Genomic DNA, 27,206 nt, shown 5'->3' with positions numbered 1-27,206 from the left:
ACAGCCTTGAATACTGAGCTCTAATTGGTTAGTCTAGAGGTTACTATCGTTCACAGAGCTAATGTTTATAACTTGTTATAATTGCAATTAAATACCTTACTCTAAAAATACAGTGGGAAACTATAACCTTGGCAGAGATCATTCTCTGCACGTTTTCAGTGAAAAATTACAGAGGCCTAACAAGACAATTGACCTTGCTTATGCCTGACAAGAATATTCTTACTTCAGAGTAATAAGGCTCAGGGTATCGGGATCGCTCACTATGTGGCCTTGGCTCTTCAAGAATTCCCACAAAACCACAACTACTTTCATCTTGCATAGCTTGCCTTAATTTTGGAAGAAGTAATTGCTATGCATACTCTAAGTATGCTTTGAACTCCTTCTAGAACAGGGATACTGAACAGCAACAGTGTCAACAGGGCCCATGTATTACTGGTCAGGAATACTCATTCCTAGTACTGCATCGGCCTGAGCCTGGCTACAGTCACCTGTTGCCTCAGGTACCTGGTGGATGGATGATAAGTGAAATTGGCTTTTTCTGAACAAGGGTAAATTATCAGTTTCTCCCAAAACCCTTCCCGACTTGACTAGTCAACAAAACAAAGGTAAAAAAGAAGCCGCACACAACTCCAGTACTGAAGCAAACAAATCCACCACAACAGAAACAGTCTGGCTGTGGATAACGGCAGACTTCGTGACATCTCGCTTTGGGGCAAGAGAGCAGCACACGATACGAATCCCCCACCTCCACAATAGTAAGTCGAACACCCGCCCCGCACTCCCACCCGCTCGTTCCCAGGTGAGGTGGCTGAGAGGTATCACTGTGACTCTAACCCTGAGCTGGGATGCACGTTTCCTGCTCCCCACAGCAGCAGCCATGCAGTAACCAACCCGTACCCCGCCACACGAAGAAAACACTCTGCGCATGCGCCATGGGGGAGCGCCGTCGAAGGGCGGGGACACAGCCCACCGGTGGACCGCACCATTGCGCAGCGTGGGGGTGTATGAGGAGAGAGTTTCCTCCAAGAATTCGATTATGAAGACTTCCTGCTGCCTTCTTCCCGCACTGTGTGTGTGAATAAGCCACGAGAGCAGGGACAAGCAGGCGAGAGACCGCGCTCGCTGGCACGTGTTCTCTCCGCCTCCTTCTTCTACTTTCCTCCCCCGGCGGCAGCGGCTTGGGCGCGTCCCGCTTGCTTCCCCCCTCCCTCTGCCGATGGTTGGGTTCGCTTGCGCTGCCCGCGGCCCGGCGTCCTGAGTTCCCGCTCTCCTGCGTCCGCCTTCTCCCTTCCCCCCTCCTTGCCGACTCTGTGCTCGCCTCGGCCTCCTGCTCCCTCCCCCCGGCCCCGGCTCAGCGGCCCTATGGCGTACAGTCAGGGCGGCGGCAAGAAGAAAGTCTGCTACTACTATGACGGTGAGCGGGGCCGGCACGGGAGCGCGTGTATGCGTGAGGATAAGGGAAGCCTTTCCAACGGTTGTCTGGGGTGGGCTGTCTGCCTCCGTACCCCGCCATTGCGGGCACCCCTTTCTCCGCGGAGTAAGCCCTCCTCCCGGCTCCATGGCGACCCTGGCTGGGGGTCCCCACCGCTTCCACCTGCGCCGCCGCGCCCCACTCCCTTCATCGGCCCTGCGCATTCGGGCCCGCTGCGGGGATGAGTCCCGGGGGCCTCCGGGCGAGGGGGAAGGGGCGGCGAGGAGTGTTGGGGGCTGGGGTTGGAGCTGGGCGAGGTGTGGATCGTGGGGCTGCCTGTCCTGCCGCCGAGCGGCTGTCGGGCCCAACCGTGAGCGCTGTGCCTATTGTTCCCCGCCAAGTACTCCCCCTCCAAAAAAAAAAGGAAAAGTTGGGACACTCCCTTTCATCCGCTAAGCTCAGAGCCGCTGGAGTCGCTGCCGTGTCTAGCTCCTCCCCTGTAAAAAGTCTAGGCCATGTGTAGCTGGGACACCTGGTGATTCCTGCGCGGAGGCCTTCCCCTTCCTCCGGCTTTCGTGCGGCGGGGGCAGCGGGGTCGCTGCCTCCCCACACACCCCCACCACCTCCCTAAGTGAATATGTGTTGGAGTGGACGTTTGGTGAAGTTCTGGCTTCCGCGGGCCTCTCTTCCAGCCAAACACGAAAGTTGCGTGCGTAGGTGTTTAATAATAGTGAAATTGGAGTTGCTTGGAGGCCTTCTAAGTTTGTACGCTTGTCTGGTGAGGACGCAGCGGCTTGTGATCTGCATTGTCAATCACGTCGGAAAAGCACGTGAAGCTTCTGCTTAGTTTTAGCTGTTTGTAGCAACTTGGTTGTGGTTCTGCCTGGCCACAGCAGCGAGAAGTTTTCTTCTAGAGATTGCATTTGGTTTTCCTTTTTCTGTACTAGGAGGGCAAATTCGGTCAGATTAGTTGAGAGATTTAGGGTTTTATTTATGTTTTTTTAAAATTGCCTTGTATTGTAACAGGCCTTTACGTTGGCGCCTGAGACTGGTGTTTGTAATAGCCGGGAAACTGAGGTTAAGATTGCTTTGGTGTTTTGACCATTTTGGAACTGAAGACGAATGGCTAAACCCACTAAGATATCAAAGGTGTCTGTTGCTGTAGCAAATCTGCCGTTCTTTAGAAATGGCAGACATTGTGGGGCCTTTTTTTTTTTTTCTTCTTCCCTTTTACTACACTAAAGGAGGCAGACTGATGGTTGCCGCCCCCTTCTCTTTGTTGGTAGCTCTGATTCTTTGTTCAGCCTGAAGGGGAAAGGAGGCCCCTGTTAGGGATAATTTTGGTGAGACTGGGATCTTACTTTTCCTAGGGAACAGGTAACACTTTTTGCCTTTCTTGTTGAAAGGAAGATGCAACGAAAGTTTATAAGTTTTCTCTCTGCAAATGGTTATATGGTTTGATTTTGGGTTTATTTTTTTTCGTCAATATGCTTTCTTCTTGTTTTATTTTTTCCTTTTTTTAAGTCAGGTGGCTGAAGTTTACTAGTTATTGATAGCTTCAGTTTTTCTGTTATCACTACATTTTGATACTCATTGCTAGCATTAGACTCCCTTAACAGCCAAAAAGCTATACTACTGAAGAGGGGAGAGAAACTGCAAAAGGAATAAGTTTGAAGGTGGCAGGATAATGGTGACTTAAAGCAGTTGTAGCACATATTTTGCTGAAGTATGTAGACTAGGATAAATGTCATTAACAATAATAGTGTCTGTTGTAAAAGTGATTTAAAAAAAATGCTTTCTATGTGACAGGTACAGCTTTGGAATGCTTTTGATGTCTTACTATTTACTGGCAAAGGCAACAGTTATCTCACATTCTTTTGGAAACAGAATAATAGAATCAACTGGGTTGGAAAAGACCTTTAAGATCATCAAGTCCAACTATTAACTCTGGACTACCAAGTCCACCACAAAAGCATGTCACTGAGGGCCTCATCTACACTGTTCCTGAATACTTTAAAATTTCTTCTAATAACTCTTTTTTGAGTTAGTACCTGCAGTAAGTATTTTTTATGCTAATTTGTTGCTCATCTGGCAATTCTGAGTATCTTGTAACTGTGTTATACCAGCAAAGTCTTGAATCAAAGCACGGGGAACACTGGAAATCTTAACCCAAAGCCGGAAGAACCCATGAATACCTCAACTCATAGATAACTACAACTGAGGTAGTAACATATCTCCAAGGTTGTCATAACTGAAGCAAATGAGTATTTTTTGTCATAATTGTCCCTCCATGCATACTTGCACTCTCTTTCTTTAAAAGCTTACATTAGAAAGTGTTGAAAAGTACTCAAAGCATATATGCATATCTCCCAAGATGCAATAATTTCCTGCATACTTTAGTGAAACTCAGTGTTGTCAGATAAAACTGCTTTTTTAAATTAGCCTGTCACCAAGTTTTCTCAGTGTATTAACTCTTTCTGATAATTAACGGTTTTAATAGCCTTCACATTGTACCTGGAACCAATAAAACTTTGGGTGGGTGAAGCGTGATTTAATTTTCTGCAATTTGTAATAGACTGTCAGCCACATCCAGTTTGCAGGAGCATTGCTTGTGATCATGCTCACATCAAGAATTTTGTTTAAATTTGCACCAGTATGCCATGGGAAGAACTAAAATAAAATATTTTTGTCATCTTGTCTGAACTATGTTTAATAAATGCTTCTAGTCTGAATGTACATATGGCCATAGCTTAGTGAAGTCTGTTCTTCACACTGCTTAGAACTATGCTAGTAGGGAAGGATATAGTATTTTATTTTAGCCTCTTACCGTATGTTTCCAGGGTATTGCCACAGTCTTGCAGCATTTGGCTCAGTAGTTGAATGGCCTCTTCCAAGATAGGTGTGTGTTGTACAGTTGCCCGTAGCAATGAGGACAGGGCCTAAATGGTCTTTTCAACTCTGCTTTTACAGCAAAGCACAGTTCTAGGGAATCGCACGACTAACGTGGTTACAGTTAATAAGTGTATTCATTCCATGCCAGTGCAGTATTGTTTAGATTGCTGCTTGTGCATAATGTCATATGGGTTTTCAAAAGGCTCTACCTTCATGACAAATTTGAGATCTGCTTCAGAATGTGGTTGGTCCCACCCATAAAAACGAGACTAAACCTGTTTTAATAGGGCAGAATGCTACTATATTCAGACATTGTTTAAGTACATTGGCACTTCTAGTTAAAGCTTATGTCTGCAAATAAAATGAACTTAAAATGAAGGGTTTCACAGAAATTCATCAGTGCTTTGCACAGTGGCTTCCAAACACATTGGAATTGTCCAACCTCTGTTCAGGGATCAGAAGTCATAGCTTTGCTAATCTTAAGCTGTCTGCTTGATTTTAAAAACTAGCAAAAAAAAACCAAACAAAGGACCCAAATCAGCCCTTCAGGTGCTAGTGAGGTAATTTTAGGCCTGTTCGAATAGCTGTTTGTTGGACTGATCAGGCATTAATGATCTTTTTTACATTCATCCTTACATGAATTCACTCATTAGTATTGCTGAAGTCAGTCCAAATTTAACTACTGCTATTAAGATTTCTTTGGTTTTTTTTCATGTGGTTTCCATTTCAGCAGTTGGTACCATTCTTAAATACCTCCTGGTTTTATATTAACTGTACTTAAAATAAGCAAATATGATCAGTGTATATAACAATCTATTTGTATAAAAGTCACAAAGTAATGTAACTTACAATTTACAAAGTATCAAAAAGATAAGTGAATTTCATATCTTGCCTCTTTGTTCAAGCCTTTAGGACTGTTCTGCAATGGCTAATTTAAAGGTGCTGGTTTTCGGTATAGTTTGCATAACTAGAGAGACTAACATACTTTTTGGGGGACATAGCAGCTTTTGTCAATTGGTTGTGTGCTTGTCATGCATAACTGAAGTTACTTTAAGGCATGTAGTCTCTTGTATTTTTCTATGTATTGAAGTATTTGACATCTGTAGACTTTGCTGAAGTCTTCGATAGGGAAGTTCTAAAACTAGCCTAAAACTTACGTTCATTAAATGAGTCATGTAGGTTTGTTTTTATTTGGTAGCTCTCTTCAGAATTTAAGCAAGTGACTTGTATGAATTGGGAATTTTTTTTTTTATATATTTGAAACCAAAATGTGATGATGTATGCTACAACTGAATTTTCAGGTAGCTCTTTTGGTCGTTTGTAGGTATCATGTTTTGAATCTTGTGACGAATGCTGCAGGACAGTAAGCTCATGCTAGAATTAGCTCTTAGTTTGTTTCTTTTCAGTTAAGGATTCAACTTCTGGAGATGTTGTTCCTTCTCAATGAGAGCCATTTAGCTGATTACTGGTATTAACCAGTAAATTTGAGTCCTTGAAGCCTTGCTGTGAAAAGTTAATAGATTTGCCAATTTTCTACATATACTACTTTGCATGTTTTCTGTCCGCTTCCTTTTTAATTTATGTTCTTTTGCACTTCCCATGTGCAACCACACTGGTGAGTGATATAAAATATGCTCATTTCTCATACACTTCTGTATGATTTTTACCTTTGTATTGACAAATGTAAGATTAAATACTCATACTGTCTGCAATACTAATCTTGTGCACTTGTCCTCACTTATATACTCATATATACTATACTCATACCCTAGTCAGAGTTTCTGGCACTATGAGCAGAACTTTTTAACTCAGTTGTGGATAAAGTGTTTGTATTAGGAAGGGCATCTTCTTCACTGAGTAAAGGAGGAGAGACTTTTGACGCCTTTGCCTTCAGGACAGGATGATGGCTGCCTTTTGTGATGTGTTGTTGGCTCCAAATCAAGGTGCTAATGAAGAAAGTGGAGCCTCCTCTGTACCTTTTCCTTCCCCACCCCTGCTAAAATGCACATTGCAACAGTCTCTTGAAACTTCATGGGCTTTTTGTCCATATGTTTGAATTTATTTTTTTATGAGGCTAATGCCAAATTTTTTTTTTCTAGTGATACTAAGACCTGAAAGGTGTAAATTGTATTGCCTGTTGCTAATGCGTATACTATTATCTATTGTTAGTCGTTACTGCTGATGTCTAATATGGAAAGATTAATATGCTTCTGCTAGATACTCACCCACAGGTCTACTTGGTTAAATAAGCTCCTGTTTAGTTTACCAACTTGCAAATTCTTTTAAAAGTTCTCCTTTCTGGTAAAAAAATAAAGTGAAAATTAAAAGGTATACTTAATTATTTTTTAAGTGTACATATGCTGCAGAGTATGGCATGTATAATATACACTTACCTTTGAATTTGTTTAATTGATCAATTGCAGTATATCAAAGGATATGTTGCAACTATATTTTGGAAGCTTGTTACGCTTTTTTTATTCTCTTACATAAGGGAGAATAACAGATCTTATGCTTTACATAAGACAGAAAATAATTCTTCATGGTCTGCTTCTTTGTCCGTCAGTGTTCTGGGTAAAATTAAAATGTCAGTAACCATACAAGCTGAAGTTAGTTAAAATTAAAGTGTGCATTCCTTAAACCACAGATGCATTTGGAATTCTGTTTGCTCAAAAGCATCATGTTATTGAAAGTCACTGTTACCTTAAAAATTTCAAAATTTTAAGCTGTTGATAGCTTGAAGTTTTGTAAATCTGAGACTTAATAATTTCACAAAGCAAAGCAGGCCTCGTAAATAGCTGGTTTACATCTTCTAATCATTAGTTTCAAAGAGCTGTGGTAGATCTTTCCTAAATTCCAAATTTGTACTGTTTCATAAGATGTTGGGAATTTATTTTTTTTCCTGGTAGGAAAGAAGGTGGTTATATTCTCAATATCTTTTGCTCTTGACCTGCCTGTGACCAAAATTGCAAGCTTGCAAGAAGTATCTGCAAGATGCCAGGTCTTAATAACTGACAGGAAGTGCTAATCATCCACTTCAGTTCCTAAATTAGTAGGACCAAGTTCTTCGAAGTTCTTAATGCTAAAACATAGTATTTCTGTTGTTATGGGACTGCTAAGAGCTAGGTGTTGAGTTACTGTTTTTCTAGATTATTTCATCTTGCACTACATTAGGTTATATCTGTTTTCCTAAGTGTCCTTACTTTCCTCATCACTCTGAAAGCTGGATTTGAGAGTGCTTTGAGATTTTATCTGACTGTAGTGCTTGCTTTTCTTGGTAGTTGGTGATGCTACTGCAACTGGCATTTTCCCTTTCTCCTAAACTGAAGCTTATATTGAAGAGATGAAACTAAAGGTGTTCTGTAGCAGTGCTACTTCTTCCCTCTGATTAACAAAATTTGTAAAATAGTATGACATTGTGAAAACAATGTTGCCTTAGTTCCCAGTGGACAAGGCAGAGCGTGTTGGGGGATGTGAAAGAAAAGTAAAAACTCAATAAATAAATTCACGAAAGTAAAAAGTTCACTAATCCTACCAGGAAATTTGGTCAAAAATAATAGGTACTGTTGCAAATAGCTGTTATGGAATTCTCCAGCTGAAGGCCATTGACGGTTGGACATACATTTTGTGATTCTCTGCGTTTCAGAAACATGGATTGCTAGTTATGTTTAAAGAGGTTCATGTCTCAGTAATATCAGTGTTCAAAGTAGAGAGAGGTATGCATGTTCTAACAATACTTGAGCTAGGGGAAAACTTACTAGCCTGTGATAGTAGCCTTTCTTTTCTTAGAAATAATGTGTCTAACTTGTTATATTAATCGTGTGTCTAGTTGCTCTCCAATTTGACAGAGCTGGGCTAATCTGAATTGCAAGTTCTGTTAATAAACTACTGTGGATCCCTAGCAAGCAGGTGTTTGTGGAATGTTTATGCATGTGATTGCAGCAAGGGATCCAAAGCTAGCTTCTGGAATGTAACTGCTAGGGCTAGTAGTTATGGGCAGGCTGAGGATGGTGTCTTCAGATCAGCTTCTGCAAAGTGGTAGGCTTTGCTGCAGCCTCTGTTATGGTATAGTATGGCTATGTCTTCAGTAGTTTCTGCTCCTCTCTTAATTCCAGTTCTGTTTCCCATAATTTATTCTTCAGTTCTGTCCCACTATTTTCTTCACTTTTGATTGGAAACCATATGCCCTCCCACTGCTGTCTGCTTGTAGTAAAACTGTTAGATTTGCTTCCTTTTTTTCTTAGCTTCTTTTTTTATGTTTTGAGGGTTTTTTACTGGAATCATACCTGCATGCTTATCTTCTGAGAATGATTCTTGTAAGTAGCAATTAAAAATGGCTTTGTAATAGCTGTTCATTTGTGTGATATTGACAGGTGATATTGGAAACTATTACTATGGACAAGGGCATCCGATGAAACCTCATAGGATTCGAATGACCCACAACTTGCTGCTAAATTATGGCTTATACAGAAAAATGGAAATATATGTGAGTATAAGCAATGGAATGTCCACTGGAGCATTTTCATTTGTTTTAAAGGGCTTCAAGTGTTCTCACACAAATAAAAGGAGAAAAGTGGAAGTGGAAATAGCAAATACGTAGTGTGTTCAGAGGTCTCTGTTAGAAGTAAAGCAATATTTTGTAATGGGTGAAGACTGGGGGTTATTGTCCATGTCTGGAAGAAGTGTAGAGCCCCAACAGACAATTTTCACCAGTATTTCTGTGGTTGGGGGGTGAGGTGTTAGGAAGATATTGGGGTAATTAATCAAGTTGTATACTAACAACAGAGTATGTTTTGTGTAAAGCAGCAATGCTATCAGTTTAACTCTTCTCCCTTCAAATTAGGTTTCTTTCGACCTGTTTTAGCAAGTTCTTAGCTGATTGTGCAGAGCACTCTTGATTATTTCTGTAACTTGTTCTTGTCATCAGCGACCCCACAAAGCTACTGCAGAAGAAATGACCAAGTACCATAGTGATGAATACATAAAATTTCTCCGATCAATAAGGCCTGACAATATGTCTGAGTACAGCAAACAGATGCAGAGATGTAAGTGTCAATATTAGGTTACTCTGTATATACATACTTTGCTGGTTAGTGTTGTTTAAAACTCAGTATTTACCAATACAAAGGTATGAACATGGCTTCATGGTGGTGGTGGCTTAGAAAAGTACTGTAGCAAGACTAACATATGCCTGCCTTTAGCTACACTAATTTGGGGACTTTTCTATTAAAAGCAGCCGTCTTGGCAAAAATGTTCTTTTAAGTTTATGGAAGGATTTTTGCTTCCCCTTTCACAGGGTATATTCTAGATGTGAAGCAATAATTTTTACAGGCTTAATACACAGATTGAACTTAAGTTTCTGAAAGTGTCTTAAAATCTGTTCTAATGAAAAATCTTTCTGAAAAAAATAATGGCTTTTAGAAGAGAAGTAAAAATCTGTGAAAACGTTTTATGTCAAGAAAAGGAGATACTCATTTCTCTTGGATACTAAAAACTGTATATTATTTACTGTTCACACTATATGTTAATTTATTCCTTTAATTATAAGAATAGGCTCAAAGTACTGTTAGGAATGCAGTTTGACAGCTATTTTATAAATTTAAAAGGCAGTACTGTAACCTCTTTATGATGCCTTAGTTTCAGCAAATTATTTTTCCAAGTAGTTGTGCCTTTCTTAACATAACCTATGTTAATCAGACTTCTTCCAAAATCTAAAAATTATCTAACTTCTTCTTAACAAGGAGACAAAGCTCATGGAAACTAAAAGTAAAAGTAGAGTCATCTCAGATTAAGAAGACTTTACGTTGGTTTCAGTGATAAAATTTAACAAAAATGAGGCTCAGGCAGGAGTAGTTAAAATGTTGAATGAACTATGCTTGCATCTGTGTTATCCATGCATATAGCAATGGATTTGGAATGGCATTTTTGAAAAGTAATACATTTCTTACACAGTTAATGTTGGAGAAGATTGTCCTGTATTTGATGGCCTGTTTGAGTTCTGTCAGCTGTCAACTGGAGGCTCTGTTGGTAAGTAAAGGTTGTTTGCCAGCTGTTTTGTAGCTTTATTACATTTATGCCAGCAACTTAAAACTTTGGTAGCATATTTAAAACTGAAGTGAATAGAAATGTCTCTTTTTAAAGAAAGAGATAATAATCTTTAAGTCAGTTACAGACTGAAATGTGAAATGGATCAAGTATCTCGGTAAGGGTTCAGACCTAGGATCAGTTTACTTAAAAATTAATGTACTATTTTATGTAACAGATTTAAAGGCTGTTAGAAGTTTCTAACTGTGTTTAATTTTTGTGTTTGTCTTTTTACAGCTGGGGCAGTAAAATTGAACAGACAACAGACAGACATGGCTGTTAATTGGGCTGGAGGACTTCACCATGCCAAGAAATCAGAGGCATCTGGTTTCTGTTATGTCAATGATATTGTGCTTGCTATCCTTGAGTTACTGAAGTAAGTGTATGATGGGAACAAGATAAAATGTCAAATTCAAGTATTTAAGTATCTGAAGATATGGTTTTTAATACTGTTTCAGTGAGTTTCCATCGCCCATGTTGTATAGTTTCAATTAAGAAAATGTCAAGCTTTGCCTGGTTTGGTTTCAGCAAGAAGATGCAGACAAGCTGAAAAGATAACTAATAGGAGATAGGCTTAAAACAGATACTTAGAAGTACTTCTTTACACAGAGTATACTTAACTTGTGGAGCCTGCTGCTACAGGAAGCTGAAGGAAGCAGACAGCAACAACAGATTCAAAAAAGAGATTAAACATAATCATGGACAAGAGGTCTGTAAATGGATGTTAAACATCCAAGCAATGATGCACCCTCTAAAACCCCATATGCTGTAATTCTAGAACCCCATATGCTGTAATTCTAGATGGTGGGAGAAGTATGAGGGTAGCAGACTGCAGAAAATGGGCAAGCTTACATGCATTCTGTAAATGTTAATCTCTTGTTGCTACTCATGGGGACAGAATAGTAAGCTAGGTGGATCACTGCTCTGGCCCCTTATGGCAGTCATTATGTTCACAATCGTACACCCATTTGGTTTCTCAATATGCCTGCTTGTTCCTTATCATTTGAGTCACTGCTAAACCAAACAGGAATATTCAGGGAAGATCAGGCACTAAGCTTCTTTGGATTGTTATGTGAATTAATGTGGCTGTTATGAATAAATAATGAAATAACAGCTGTGCTGCTGTGACTGCAAAATAAAAAACTGAGGAGTAATGAAAAAGTGGTCATATAATTAACTTCAAGCAATAATGCTTCACTAAAATTTCAGATCCTCAGTGTTACTTGTGCTGCTTCAGGGGACTGTATCTCTTCCAATAACTCATAAATCTCATTTATTAAAAAAATATTTGAGATATTTGACTCTTGTGAATGTAACAGCTGAGTCTGCTGGTGAGGGATGGGGAAGCAGCTGTAATTTGGAAGTGTTTTTTAAAGATTAAAAAGATTTCTAAATGCACCCACAAATAGTCAATGTTAACATAATTTTAATGTAAGGCATGTATTTAGTGTCTTTCTCTGCAGTCAGAAAAGCTGTATGATTTTCTGTGGTCCAGTCTCAAACTTGTTAGCTTAATGTACTTGTGAAGGAAAGAAACTTTCAAATAACTATGGGTTATATATACAATAAGGAAGTGTCCTGTTCAGTGGCTTGTTAAGCAAAAAATCCTAACCCACCTGAAATTATGGTTGCTCAGGTTCACATTTTCTAGCACTATGCAAAGCATAATGGAAATGCATCTTCTGATCTTGATAGAATTTAAGGAATACGTGCTGTTGTCTGAGGCTTCAAGAAACTGGTCTCTACTAAGCAGTAGTTTAATAAGTTCATGCTAATAGTAAGGGTGGTACTCTTGGAAATAAGAATGTGCCTATCTGTACAAGTAACAGAGGTGAAGAAGAAAACTAGATAGAAAATAAGTACTTAAATTTAATATTTTGTGAGCTTATGGATCACGGATTTTTCCCGCTTCTGGCACTATGCTGTCTGAAGCATGCAGTAAGAGATGTTTTAGTGTAGGCTGTGCTGATAATTATTGAGAAGGCAGAAACAAATCCCTGTGAATGGGATGAATTCAGCAGATGTGAACAACTGAAAGTGGTGTGGACAGAAACACAAGGTATAGCTTCTAGGAGGTGATACAATTTGGGGTAAATACTAATATAATTGCATACTTAAATTATTTTTATGAAGATGAATTTACTTTCATTATTATCTAAACTATATTGAGAATTCTAAGACCATATGGTGACTGCTACCAAAGTAATCAAAATGATTGTAATCTTGGGTTTTATGGTTTGGTTTTTATCATTGGGTTTTTCCTTGTTAGGTAAGGATATATTATGAACATAACAGATAATGATGATTTCTCATACAATATTTTCTTTTTAGGTATCACCAAAGAGTGTTGTATATTGATATTGATATCCATCATGGTGATGGTGTTGAAGAAGCATTTTATACTACAGATCGTGTCATGACAGTATCATTCCATAAGTATGGTGAATATTTTCCAGGCACAGGGGACCTTAGGGTAAGGTTGAATATGGAATTTCATTAGATGATAAATTCTTTCTTATGGTCTTGCTTGTAGATACTGTTTTCATACTAGGTTACAGTAACTGTGTCCAGTAATAATATATACCAGCAACTTTTCAGAAAGTATGTTAGTCTAGAGTGATAGACTTGAAGAACCTTGGGGGGGGGGGGAACCCAGGATAGCGGGGAACTAAATTATTCACTTGTGAAACTGACACCTTCACTTCTGGATAACTTGTCTGAAATTTTAGTTCGAATGTATGATTAGTTTAGTTCGCTCAGATTTTGGAAATGTGTCTAGGAAGACAATGTGGTATATTTATAATGGCTATGCGTTTCAGTTCTGCATGTGCAGTGAAAAATAACTGGAGATCACATGGCTTCAGAAATTATTTCAAATCTTAGAATATCTTCATGCTAGAATCACAAAGCTTTAGTTGCAACTTGAATTTGCTTATGTTCTATTTGCCTGGTAATATAGTTGACTCATTTTTTTTAGTATTTCTTATGTCATGAAGTTCTCTTGATGCTCATTGCTGAAGAACTTTAGTATGTCTTACATACAGTTGTGTACTGAGCCTTATAGCATGGGTCTGTGAAGAATTAGCATTTAAGATGTAGAATCTCTGGCAAAGCTTAAAATGGAAACCAGTTTTCCTGGCCCTTCATATTAAACTTGCTAGTCATTCCTCATGTTAGACTCTTGTCTGTTAGAACAGGAAAATTTTCCACTTCACAACTTGAATGAGTATTTAAAGTATTAGGATTAATATATAATTAAGCCTAGCTTCAAACTCTTAGATTAAACTTCTTATCAGAGGCTCTCCATCGGTAAGTCACTCATCTGGTGTCAGCAAGTTTGTACTTTAATATCATAGAATAGTTAGGATTGGAAAGGACCTCAAGATCATCTAGTTCCAACCCCCCTGCCATGGGCAGGGACACCTCACACTAAACCATATCACCCAAGGCTTCATCCAACCTGGTCTTGAACACTGCCAGGGATGGAGCATTCACTACCTCCCTGGGCAACCCATTCCAGTGCCTCACCACCCTAACAGTAAATAATTTCTTCCTTATATCCAGTCTAAACCTCTGCTGTTTAAGTTTTAACCCGTTACCCATTGTCCTATGACTACAGTCCCTAATGAATAGTCCCTCCCCAGCATCCCTGTAGGCACCCTTCAGATACTAGAAGGCTGCTATAAGGTCTCCACGCAGCCTTCTCTTCTCCAGGCTGAACTTTTATGCATACAGTTAATAATTATTTAAAATTGTAAACACTTCTGAAAAGTTGATCTCTAGAACTGCTACGTTAGGAAAGAATTCACTGTTTTCCGAATACCTTTAAATTGAGTCAAGTGATGGAGATGTTTGTTTTTATGCTAATATTCCTGAAATGTGTGCTTCCCAGTGTGCTGATGATACCCAGAGGACCCAGAAGTAAATTAAAATTGAGCTTTAAATCAGTGAGGTGCTAAGCCTTCATTTCAGTGTGATTGTTGGAGCCAAATATTATTATGGTGATTAGGCACTGTTAAACTGTGTTCTAAATTGATTTAGGTAGAAATCAGATAAGGCATTGTTTTATCTATGTGGTTTAACTTCTCTGGCCACAAGGTGGTAGTGGTGCTTCAAAAAAAAGGCAGCTCAGACCAGGATGTTTATCATGACAAGCTGTTGTTGCTGAATTTGGCTGGATTTATTTTCCTTTTTTTTTAGGGGTTAGATATCTTGGCTTTTTAGAAATGGCACTTCCCGTTGACACAGAAGTTTATGGACTCTTCGCCTCACCACACCCAGGACAAAGAATTTAAAGATAACACAGTTGAAATAAATAGATTAATATTGTGTGTTACTGGGATTTTTTTTCAGTAGAGTGTCAGTGAGAAACAGTACTTAAGGCATAGTAACTTTTATTCTGTGCTGCTAGCTAGTATTTTGAAATGAGTATTGCCTGCATACGGACTTCAGCAAGCATTATTGCAATTATGATATCCCCATAATAAAAAAAAAAAAAGCTTTTTCCAATCTCTAGAGCGTGCAAAACTAATTGAACTAAAGGGAGATCTATTTCTCTGAAAAGTCAGTGTTCCTTCTGGAAGCCAGTGTTTCACCACTTGTTTCTGCTGAGCTTAAAGTACTGTTTCTGGTTATTTACATGAAGTTTAACAACTAAATCTTAGCTTCATTTCTTGTCAGTGGGCTCCATTCAAGTATTTTCCTGTAATTCTTTAGTTAGTTGGTCTAGTTTGCTTATCAAGTTCCACTTATGTGATGCAGGAACAAATCATGCTTCAGCTGATGGTTTTGTGACCTCTGCTCTATCAGTGTAGCTCACAGAGGTTGTCTAGTTCAGCTGTATTCATTAATTTTTCTACTGAAGGTATTGCACATCTGAACTTGCAATGTCCTTAGTAAGTTATTTAATTTTCTATGTATCATAGTAGCATTAACATTCTAAGTAGATAGGTCAGTTGAGACTGTAATACTACATAGAGGCCCAGGTTCTATGTGGAAATTTGATCTGTTGATGAATGGGCAACTATCATGATGTTATATTGTTTCTTTAGTGTTTATCACCAATGCAAGTATCAGTTAGAGAAAACGTCCCTTGGGTAGCTCAGGCTGGAAGATAATTACCTAGTTTAGTGGGAGATTGTGTGAACATTTGGCTATTTTATGTTCTAGGATAAAATAGATTTAATGACTTTTTTTTTTTTTGGTTTTTGTGTTGTGTGGGTTGGGGTTTTTTGCTTCTGTTTTAATCTGGAAAAAAAGTCACCGTCACCTCAGAAAAATCGGCATTTGAAAGTCTAGGTAACTCAGGAGATTCTGGGTAACTGTTATGCTCCAGATCAGCCAGAATTTTCAGTTCAGCAGGGGTCTTCAGCGTCACTAATCTTGCAATGCTATGAAATAATAACATGCTAGAAGGAAAAAAAAATCAACTGCTAACATTGTGTATATGCTGCATTGGGCCATTTGTCCCTGTCCTCATGTCTATCTTTCTCCCATCCCTATCCCTTATTGTCTGTCTTGCCTCACACATTCACCACGCCCTCCCCCCCACCCAGTGAAAGATAGTTACTGGAAGTGAAATGTTAACTGTTGCCTTCAATGCTAAGGAGGCTTTGTTCAGGAAGAGGGAAAAGTCCATGACTATTTCAATAGCTAGTGTTGAGAAGTTGAATATAAGTTCAGTATTTGTGCCTTGTAGTTTTTCAACCAGGTTGGGCCTGAAATGTGCTCTTTTTGTAGAGCTGGTGTTTGATGGTAGTTTACAGCCAAACTGAACAGATTAAATCTGAGTATCTTCCCCACTGCACCTTTATTAGTGGCAGAGAGCTGCTCCATGTACTGGATCAGTTTCTTAGTGGTGAGCTAAAGGGAAGAAATAGGAATGAGTGGCAAGCAGGGATCTTTAGGTTGTAAGCTGTTTCTGCTTAACTGTTTTCACCATCTGAAACTGCTGAGTTACATTTTGTCTTTTTTGTCTTAAATCTTTGAGTTAAAACAAGTATACTGACTGCAAACTTGGTCTTGGTGTCCAACTTCTACACTATAAAATAATTGTATGGGAGAATAGGAATCAAGTAAGGTGTTTCACCTTTTTTTATCTCGCAGACATGAATAATGGTACAAAATGTCTTAGTGGACCTGTGTAGATGTTTTCCTATTATACCATCATGTACTTCTGTGTTTGTAATAAAACATTTGTCATCTTTGCCTATATAGGACATTGGTGCTGGAAAAGGCAAATACTATGCTGTCAACTTTCCAATGAGAGATGGTATAGATGATGAATCATATGGACAGATATTCAAACCAGTGAGTACTTTTTTTTTTTTTAAGCTCTTTAGAAGGATGCTTGTTCAATATTGTGAGTATATTTCCATAACATGAATTAATGAATTAATTGGTGTTTTATCTTGATTATAGATTATATCCAAAGTAATGGAGATGTACCAGCCCAGTGCTGTGGTATTACAGTGTGGAGCAGATTCACTGTCTGGTGACAGGCTGGGATGTTTTAATCTTACTGTTAAAGGTAAGCAGAAAAGTGTGTGTGTTGTCTGTAACTTTTATTTAATATAAACTTCTACCCTTCATACTATTTTTCAAGACACTTGCATGGTGAGGACTGGAGTCACAAAGACTTGTTCGTTACTATGATTAATCACCTTTTTCTTTGCTATACAGGGGTGACCAAAAGAAACCCAGAAGTTGCCTCTTTCTTTCTGTCCGTCTAAAAAAGTTAAGCTTGGTTTTCCCTGTTCTTCCTAGCCACTTAAGTAATCTCTTCTATGCACAGGCTTTCTGTAGCTTTAAAGCAATGTTCTGAAATGACAGGACAAGAAGAGTTGTCCTACTGCAACACTTATTATGATGGGCGAATAAAAAACCTAATGGTTCATTTAGTATGACTACTGATACTAAATGTCAAACACCTGTTGGGTGTATAATAGGTATTACTGAAATGAAAACACTAAGTTTGCATTGGTATTTATTGTTGCACTGAGCCTTACATTAACATTTTTATAAACTTCTACAGGATTAATTTTCTTCAGCATTCCTTATGCTTTTATAAAAAAAGTTATTATGAAAATCGGTCTGAGATGCTAATTTAGCAAGCAACATAAATATTATTCTTGTTATTGATAGTAATTAATAATACATTACATGTATGTTGAACTTCTGCTAAACCTTGAATCCAACCTGTTTGAATCATTCATTTTCTGGATTTTCTTGGGTTTGTGTTTTTTTAATGAGGCAATTAAGAGTTTTATAGGCAACAAAATGCAGTATAGTATCTGTTGGGTCTGCAGTATTTCAGGGTTCTTTTCTTGATTTGCACCAGGTGGCAAAGCTACTTCAGTTGCTCATACAGCTCAGATTTTTTTCCATCTTACATATCTGGGAAACCAAGAGAGCTGCTGCCTCCTACAGATGCCTTTCAGTATGCTGTATCTCCCTGGAGTGTGTACTGTCTTTGCACCAGTTCACTCTGTAAGCAAGACTTAGCAACCTCTAATACAGGTTCAAACTTAGAAGTAGAAAGGACCAAGTAACTGATTTACTGTTTTCCCTTCCTTCCCTGTTGCATTTGATGTGCCAAATTGTCCCTAGATTTGTTACTGTGTGTTGACTTCAGTTACGAAAAGACAAAATGCTAAACTTCCTAAGAGCATTTCAGAAAAGCAGCGATAGCTCATCATGCAAAGTCTCTGAAGGCTGGGGTGGATAATTAATGTTCAATGTATTTTGTACATTTTTTATCTGTAGGACTTGACTTTTTGTGAGGTTGAACTTAGTTCTAGGGGGAGACAGTTCTGTTTTACTTGAATCAATTCAGTTCTTACGTGATAAGTGCAACTGCATATGTCTATTAAATAGTTAATTATATATTTTTCTCTTTAGTAGATATTTTGCACGTATTGTCAACTCTTTTTGTGTTTGACAGGTCATGCTAAATGTGTGGAAGTTGTAAAAACTTTTAACTTGCCATTGCTGATGTTGGGAGGAGGAGGATATACAATTCGTAATGTTGCTCGATGCTGGACATATGAAACTGCTGTTGCCTTAGATTGTGAAATTCCTAATGGTAAATATTAATACCCAAGTTAATGTTTTCTTAAAAGAATAATCATGAGAGGGTTTAAGTGAACAGATAGCAAATATTTCTAAGCATCTGTTTAGAATAAACAATGAAGAAAGTTATTGTTAGGATTTAGACAATAAAATTTCAGTAGCTTATGCACTAAATAAAAGTAAGAATTTGGGTCTTCTTTTATGCTTTGGCAAAAAATTAAATGATTGGATCATTTTTTGGAAATTCAAAACATCTAAAGCTTACAGAACCTTGCTTGTAACTTTTTAATATGAATGTCATTAGTATGATAGAATATATCCTGCATTTTGATTGTAACAGGTAGATCTAAGTAAGGTGAGCACCACAGACATACTATTTAAAAGAAATTAATGAGTGTGCAGGTGTCTGTTTTACTATGTAAAACAACTGTTTCTTCATTGTATCCGTGACTTAAAAGTAACTGTGAAAGTATATTGACTTTGTTCATTTTATTCAATTTTGCTTATACAAGCTATCTTAAAACAATTTAAAAGTCAAAAAAACAATAGTGGACTCCTTTTGCTTAGTTAAACAATGAAGTAGTTTCTCTAAGGAAGTTCCCCAAGGTCCTGCACTCCCTCTAGTTCTGGCCAAATATATTTCTAAACATGGTTTTGGAATGTCTCTTTGCAAAATTATTTGGACTGGTTTGTTGCATATCAGTCAACAGTATTTTTCATGTTGGACTGCAGCTTTTCCTGATAAGCTTTTGCTGTTATTTATCTCTTGCTGGATTCATAGTGTTTCTGTCTGACTTCAGTGGAATGTTGCTGTCAGTGAGAAAAGAATATTTGGACAGTACCTTTCAAGATGTATATTTTCCATTGTGCATGTCAATTTATATTCTTTGTCAGTCAAAGTTTTTGATGAGAGTCTTTAACTTTGGTGATTAGATGTTCCAGTCAGGGACAGTTGTGTGTGCAAGTATAAAAAGCGAGGGAAGGGGGAAATGAACAGACATGGGCATCACTGAATCTCTGTACAGTGCTCACTTACCATGGATGTTGAGCTAGCTGTAAATGTCAACTTAGTATTGAGTATTACTAATTTTACTGAAGGAATATTTTGAATGGCTCACTTAAGCCTTTTGAACCAGATTGATTTTGAAAACAGCCATAAGAAATCATCAGTTGATCTTCTCTTTCCTGCAGAAGTAGCATTTTTAATTATTTTCTCAAATCTATGTATGTTGTTCCAGTGTATGTTCTAACATGACTGCAGTAGAGCTTGCTCTTTTCTTTGTATTTTGCTAACAAATTTGAATTCATTTACTGAATAATTCAGAGGAAAAACACTGAACAGTTTAGGCAGTACTTACTTATTGATTACCGAAATGCTTCAGGTTTGATAGTTCTCTAACTAAAATCCTGTTAAAACAATTGTTGAATTTAAAATGTTTGAAATCTTTTCGGGTGACAAAGGTGTCTTTTGTGTCTTGGTTTATAGAGTTGCCATACAATGACTACTTTGAGTATTTTGGACCAGATTTCAAGCTTCATATTAGTCCTTCGAATATGACTAATCAGAATACACCCGAATATATGGAGAAGATCAAGTAAGTAGTGATTATTTTATTTGTCAAGTAGGTCATATGGATCACATTTGTCTAGAGGTTTGTTAGGGTGTTTTTTAAAACTCTATGCCTTTCTCTATTACAATCTAAAAATAAATGCTGAATAGGTTTTACATATATTTTTCACTTCTGTAAGAGGAACTTTTTAGAAGTCTCTTGCTACAAACAGTATATATGCTTGTGAAGTCCTATGCCTATAAATATGAAAATTTAAGACCCAGCTTGCATTTTTACATTTTCCACCCTCTAGACTGTTTTACTTGGCTTCCCCTTATAACTTTGTGGAAAGTTTATCCCACCAGGAAGGAGGCTGGTGTGCCGTGATGATTAGGATTTCTAATTCTCAGCTCCATGTCAAAACACAAACTGAGATTGCCATCCTCTGTACCTGTCAGCTGTAAAAATAAGAAGTCACATGTGAGCTTGGACACCCAAAACCATGGAAAGATAGCAATATGTGTGCAGGCAATTGAGTGACTTTGGTTTGACAAATCCACATGGTGTAAGTGCTCATTGCCAAGCTGATGGCAACCTTATGAAGTTTAACCATGCCACGTGCAAGGTCCTACACCTGGGTCGAAACAATCCCAGCCACAGCTACAGTTTGGGCAAAAAAGAGATTCAGAGCAGCCCTGCAGAGAAGGACGTGGGGGTATTGGTCAATGAGAAAATTAACATGAGCCCGCAGTGTTCTCTTGCAGCACCGAAAGCCAAGCATATCCTGGGCTGCCTCAAAAAGAGTACGACCAGCAGGTCGAAGGAGGTGATCCTGCCCCTCTCCTCTGCTCTCGTGAGACCTCACTTGGAGTATTCTGTGCAGTTCTGGTGTCCTCAACATAAAAAACACAAGGAACTGTTAGAACATGTCCAGAGGAGGGCCGCGAGGATGATCAGGGGACTGGAGCACCTCCCATATGAAGACAGGCTGAGCAAGTTGGGGTTTTCATCCTGGAGAAGAGAAGGTTCTGTGGAGACCTCATAGCAGCCTTCCAGTATCTGAAGGGGGGCCTACAAAGATGCTGGGGATGGCTCTTCATTAGGGACTGTAGTGATAGGACAAGGGGTAATGGGTTAAAACTTGAACAGGGGAAGTTTAGAATGGATATACCAAAGGTCTTTATTGTAAGAATGGTGAGGCACTGGAATGGGTTGCCCAGGGAACTTGTGAATGAGCCATCCCTGGCTGTGTTCAGGGCTAGGTTGGGCAGAGTCTTGGGTGACATGGTTTAGTGTGAGGTGTCCCTGTCCACGCAGGGGGGTTGGAACTAGATGACCTTAAGGTCCTTTCCAACCCTAACTATTCTATGATTCTATATGTCAGTGTTCATAACACAAATATATAAATCATAGTCAAATAAAGGGAGTTAGTTTTTGATAATGTGCAAGGGAAGGGGGAACACACCCATCTGTTCATTGATGGAATTCTGCAAAATTTCTCTGTGGTAGTGTAAGTGCTCCAGCTGGTGATCTGCCAGGCTGCTTGCTATATATTTGTGTATTGTTGAGCTTTTGTGGTGCGAGTAGCGTGCAAAATTTGGTTTTTAACACATTCCTGGGAACAGATTGTGTGTTTTGTATTGACAGAGGTATGATCTCATATCCTCATATTGGCACCCACAAGAAGAGCAATAACCCATCATTTCAGAGAATCCTCCTTCAGTTAGCTGTATGCTTTCTTAGAGACCTAGCATTAGGGACTCCCTGGATTGGCAAAACTCCTTTGCCAGGTCATGTGATTTAAACAGAGGCGAAGAGTATAAGGATTCCAGAAAAACACCAGTTACACTTTGGCTCTTCAAGATACTAAGATAGTTGTTATAAATGCTGATATTTGATACTTTCCAAACCTTTTTCTGTGCTTGGACTTCTTCGTAACTATAGTCTTGAGTCCCAGGAGAAGCCTATTGTCCTCCCTGTTCCTGCACGTGGTGCTTTGGAGTGTGGAGTCCATTGTATAAGGTTGCTTGGACAGAGAATATGCCTCTCTGTTCTCTCTGAAATGGACAACAGGAAATTTTATGCAGATGGATTGCTTTTGACCCTGGTATCACCGCTACATGTAGTTGGGAAGTCTTTATGCTTAAAGAGTCCGACTTTCTGAGAAACTAGAGGGTAGCTTATTATTCAGCTTCCTACTTACAAACAGAGTAATACTGTCACTTGATTCAGCCCATGTGGCCAGGACTTATGCTGACCCTGAGTGGAACTAAAGGTGGAAGTTGATTGAAATAAGTGTTTAAGAAGATCAGAAAAATTGATGCTCCAGTACACTGTGGATACTAATGATCTCTTAGGGATGGAAACTTTCTGAAATAGGCATGCCTATTTTTAATTGAACAGTGAAACAGCAACTGTAATGCAAAGCAGGTGAACCTTGAACTCAGTTTTCAGAATCTAATACAAAATCCAAGGAGGAGCTACTTTTGTATAGTAATAACTTCCCTTGCTTGTTACTTGTAGGCAACGCTTATTTGAAAACTTGCGTATGCTACCTCATGCACCTGGTGTACAGATGCAGGCCATTCCTGAAGATGCTGTTCACGAAGACAGTGGTGATGAGGATGGAGAAGATCCAGACAAACGCATTTCTAGTAAGAAATACATTTTCATGATGGAGCATGAGCGAGTAGTGTCATTTTAGACTTAACTGGTCTAAATCTTAGTCCTAGTAGTGTAGTATTGGAAGACTGGCATTTTTTTTTTTTTCCTGGGTAAAAAAATTTGCCACTGATGTGTTAGTTTTGCTGATCTTAAGGTGGCATCTGTGCAGACATCTAAACCTGTTAAAGGGGTCTAAAGAAGCACTGAAAGAGTACGGGGTTTTGAAATTCTTATGAAACACTGGCTATTGCAAATCTGAATTAGATACTCCAGAAGTCTCAGACGAATTTCAACTGAAGGCACACAGTATTTCGCCTCTGTCTTCTGCTATTCACAGAAAATAGGCATGTTTCTCCATAATGTGAAGTGCTTAAAAAAAGAAACAAAAAAAATTCACTTTTTGGGGGAAAGGTTTTCCACATTTGCAACACTACCCTTCATTTCATTACCATCAGCCTTTTTTCAGCTAGAGTTTCTTAATACATTTAACCTTTTTTGATGGTGATTGAAACCATCTTAAGTTCTTATTGATGCACTGTCCATTTTCTCAACTGTTTAAACAATGTTTTCTCTTGTGATATAGTTTTCAGTATTTGAAATTAATTTGTTAACTGTTAAAATACTCCCAATCCACCCCTGTGTCTCTATAAAGCTGTATTCATAAGCCATTGTGAGAGTCCCAGAATATCTTGAAAGGTAGTATTTGCATCCATAATTTGGTTCATCAACATTGAATGATTATATTTCTTAATTTGATAGTTCTTTTTTGTTAGACCTCTTGTAATTGAGTTTTATACTCAATTAAATTAATTCTGAATCCTAGTTCGAGCATCTGATAAGCGCATAGCCTGTGATGAAGAATTCTCAGATTCTGAAGATGAAGGGGAAGGTGGACGACGAAATGTTGCAGATCATAAGAAAGGAGCAAAGAAAGCCAGGATAGAGGAAGACAAAAAAGAGACGGAGGACAAAAAAGCAGGTAGGACTCCGGTGTGATTTCATCCTACATTTTAGAACGGCAGATATCAGTTCTTCCAGGAGAAAGATGCATTTTTTTTAACAGTTAATTAGCTGTTGAGATGATTTTTTTACATCATATTTAAGACATCTATTTTAAATAAGTCAGTTTCAACATGCAGCTATTCAGACCAGAGTAGTATTTTCTGCCAAGAGTTATTGCTTCCTCACAAATTTGAAATCTTACAGCCAGGGATTTGTATAGTTTAATGAAAATGGTGATTAAAGTTCTTGCTTTAAAAACATTAGACAAAGGGTTTGTTCCTGTTTGCTTTTGTGGGGTGGTCCCAGCTGACTTTCTCTGAAACAGAAGTGGGATGGGATATAGTGTAATTTGAAGGACTCCTGACTTTTCCAGGAACAGGCTGTGGTTTAAGGCTACAAGACTACCATAGCGGGGAAATCCAGGTTTTGTTACTGCATACCCTCATTATGGCTGGTCAAGAGAGACCTTGCCTCGGGGTATTTTGAGTCATTGGCTTAGTGCTCCCATCACTCCTTTGAAAGGCTGCAGTTCATGCACTGTGCTCATATGTAACCAGTGACTTCTTTTAAAAGCTAATTAACCCTGACTAGGAGTAGATTAAAAAAGTTACTTTTTTTCCTCCCAAAGTATTTTAAGGTTTTCTTGCATCTTTTGAATTATTTACAATCTTGTTATTTTTCAGATGTTAAAGAGGAGGATAAATCCAAGGACAGCAGTGGTGAAAAGACAGATGCCAAAGGGTAAACACTAATTAATAATGAGTGTCACCTTTTTGGAGCGTGTTTGTTTAAATCAGTACTTTATAATATCTTAAATTCTGAAGAGATCACTTTAAGTTCCTCATAATACTAAGTATTTTAGACTCATGACAGTAGTAATTAAAATAACATTTCTAAAGCAGTTAATTGAAAAATGAAACAACTTAATAGGTTATTTTTGCCTTTTTGCAGAGCAAAATCTGAACAGCTCAGCAATCCTTGAACAAAAGATAGCTCTCATCAGTTGCAGAACATAATACTAGAGTTGGAGAATATCTAAAAGAAGAAAAGTTTTCATATGGAGAGAGACTGCTGATTTCATTTTGTACTATTTGGCATGGACCGTATTTATTTTCAAACGGCTTTGTTCTGGTTTTTGGCAAGTTGTATTGTGAGTTTTCTAATTATGAGGCAGAAATTCTTTTCTTCACCATGCTTTATGTAATAGTATTTAAAAATGGATGTGAGTTATTATGTTAAATGTCTAAACTGATCTATTAAAGTAATTTGCCTTTCCTGAGCTGATTTTACCTTTTTTGTAATTCTATCTTTATTAAAAAAAAAAAAAAAAAAAAGAAAAATTGTACTTGGTTGTCCTTTGTCTTTCATTGAACTACAAAGAGGAAAAACTGGATATAAATAAGCAGGCTTACACTTGCTTGTGAATAAGCAGTGGAGTTAAATGGACAGCTGGAGAGGAGACAAATTGAACTGTAGGGCTTTCATTGACTCTGCACGTTTCACTGTCTTCTGTGTGGGGTGCAAACAAATGTATGGGAATATAAGTACATGAAATTTGAACAGGCTGAATAAATGGGTGAAGAGACCTTGGCATAAGGTGCTTGAATGGACTTGAATTTTAATTTAAAAGTTAAAACTCTGCAGTCATGTGCCTTGTACTGTCCAAGAACCTTTTCCACGTCACAATCTACCCAGAAGACTGACTCATTTGCTGTTTATGAAATTTGTATATTGTCACCTTTCAGAGCTTGGAAGATAGGAATTGAAAGTTTACGGTTGTCTTAAAACCCATTCTTATTTTTACAACTATGAGCAACATAAAACTTTTTCTCTTTACAAAGGGGTTTATTGCCTGCTGCAGCCTTTGATTCATTACTTAGTTCTAGTTCCCGAATAGAAACAGACCTGAGTGCCTGCATCCCTTTTCTTTTTTTTCTTTTTCTGTCTCAGTCTACAGCAGTTGTCTTGTAGGTTGGCATTTAATGAAATGCACAAGCTTTGGTATCAAGATTTCAGAGCAGTGAGCACAGAAGTTCAGAGAACCACATTGCTACCCCGTCTTTTTCCCTTTTTAAAATAAAAGTAAATCTTACTACTTTTTTAACCTATTCTCCATTAAATTCTGGGATTTTGTAGTCTGTGGCTTAATTGATTTAGTTTGTGTGAAGATTATAGTGTACTGATTTAAATAGTTTGTGCATTTGTTCTTGTCCTGGATTCAGCTGCAACAGTTATTAGTAGCTGCTGCAGTGCTGTGTTTTCAACTTTAGCCTGAGAACAATGCTGATAACACTGATGTTTGTAGTTCTTGCTAAGTAACATTCACTCCAATCAAGGACTTTTTCAGTCTCATGCTCTGCCAGTGGGGAGGGGCATGGGAAGTTGGGAGGGAACAGGGGCAGGACAACCTGACCCGAACTAGCCAAAGGGTTATTCCATACCACAGCACATCATCCCAAATATAACTACGTCAGTTTTGTCCAAATGGTATACTGAAGTCTCTTCTGAAGGCATGTCATGTGTTGAGTAATTTGACTTTTCCCCTTTTTCCCCTCCATAATGTAACTTTTAAGTAAAGCTGGGACTGCTTGAATATGTAGGAGGGGAAAGGTTCTGTTAATGGCTTTTTAGTACATAGCTTTTTGTTGTTTGGTTTTGGTTTTTATTTGTTTTGGTTTTTAATCTTTCTGGGCACTTCATCTTTGACTCTTCCATTTGGATCCTCGGGTAAACCTGATGAGGGTTAGATTCTTAAATGTAGGATTTTTCATCACCCATGTAGTAGTGCTATGTTCTTTCCAGGAAAATATTCATATGACTCATAAAATCATAGAATAGTTAGGGTTGGAAAGGACCTTGAGATCATCAGGTTCCAACCCCCCTGCCATGGGCAGGGACACCTCACTCTAAACCATGCCACACAAGGCTTTGTCCAGCCTAGCCTTGAACACTGCCAGGGATGGAGCATTCACAGCTTCCCTGGGCAACCCATTCCAGTTCCTCACCAACCTTACAGCAAAGAATTTCCTTTTTATATCCAATGTAAACTTCCCCTAAGTTTTAACTCATTACCCCTTGGCCTATCACTGCAGTCCCTAACGAAGAGTCCTTCCCCACCATCCCTATAGCCCCCTTCAGATACTGGAAGGCTGCTATGAGGTCTCCACACAGCCTTCTTTTCTCCAGGCTGAATAGCCCCATTTGTCTGATGTTGTATTAGAAAATGAAATTTATTTTTTTACTGCAATTTGAGCTGACTAGTGCTTTCCTGACATTTGCATAATAATATTTTAATAGTAAATTTGCCCAGTGATTTAAATACTAAGCTAACTTGTTCCTGTATATGACTACAGAAAAGCCTTACAATTCAGTTTTATAGAGGGTAGTATGAACTCTTCATTGCCTGTTTCAAGTGTTTGCTATGTTTTAGAGCCTGAAATTTAGCAGAAAGATGGTTATTCTCTAGTTAAAGATGCTGTTAATTTTAAATAGGTTGTGGATTAATTGTTGGTTCTGTTGTGCATGAAGACCAAGTT

General features: G+C 38.4%; 1 protein-coding gene across 2 annotated transcripts; it reads left to right on the top strand.

Moving 5' to 3' along the window:
• The first annotated feature begins 1,217 nt into the window (after positions 1-1,217).
• HDAC2 (histone deacetylase 2) lies at positions 1,218-24,949 on the top strand. Of its 2 annotated transcripts, none has more exons than XM_005154695.3 (14): positions 1,218-1,414; positions 8,674-8,786; positions 9,228-9,345; positions 10,253-10,327; positions 10,622-10,760; positions 12,716-12,857; positions 16,601-16,693; positions 16,805-16,913; positions 18,327-18,467; positions 19,941-20,049; positions 22,528-22,658; positions 23,492-23,647; positions 24,354-24,411; positions 24,622-24,949. In XM_005154695.3, exons 1-14 carry the CDS (start codon positions 1,363-1,365, stop codon positions 24,650-24,652), a joined length of 1,467 nt encoding a protein of 488 aa, XP_005154752.1. In that variant the 5' UTR covers positions 1,218-1,362; the 3' UTR covers positions 24,653-24,949. The 2 variants fall into 2 exon arrangements, with proteins under 2 accessions (XP_005154752.1, XP_030909818.1); XM_031053958.1 differs by lacking the exon at positions 1,218-1,414 and adding an exon at positions 3,444-3,467.
• The last annotated feature ends 2,257 nt before the right edge of the window (positions 24,950-27,206 follow it).

Source organism: Melopsittacus undulatus, chromosome 3 (assembly GCF_012275295.1).
Source record: "Melopsittacus undulatus isolate bMelUnd1 chromosome 3, bMelUnd1.mat.Z, whole genome shotgun sequence".
In the NCBI taxonomy this organism is placed as follows: domain Eukaryota; kingdom Metazoa; phylum Chordata; class Aves; order Psittaciformes; family Psittaculidae; genus Melopsittacus; species Melopsittacus undulatus.
This window is presented reverse-complemented; position numbering and strand designations above follow the sequence as displayed.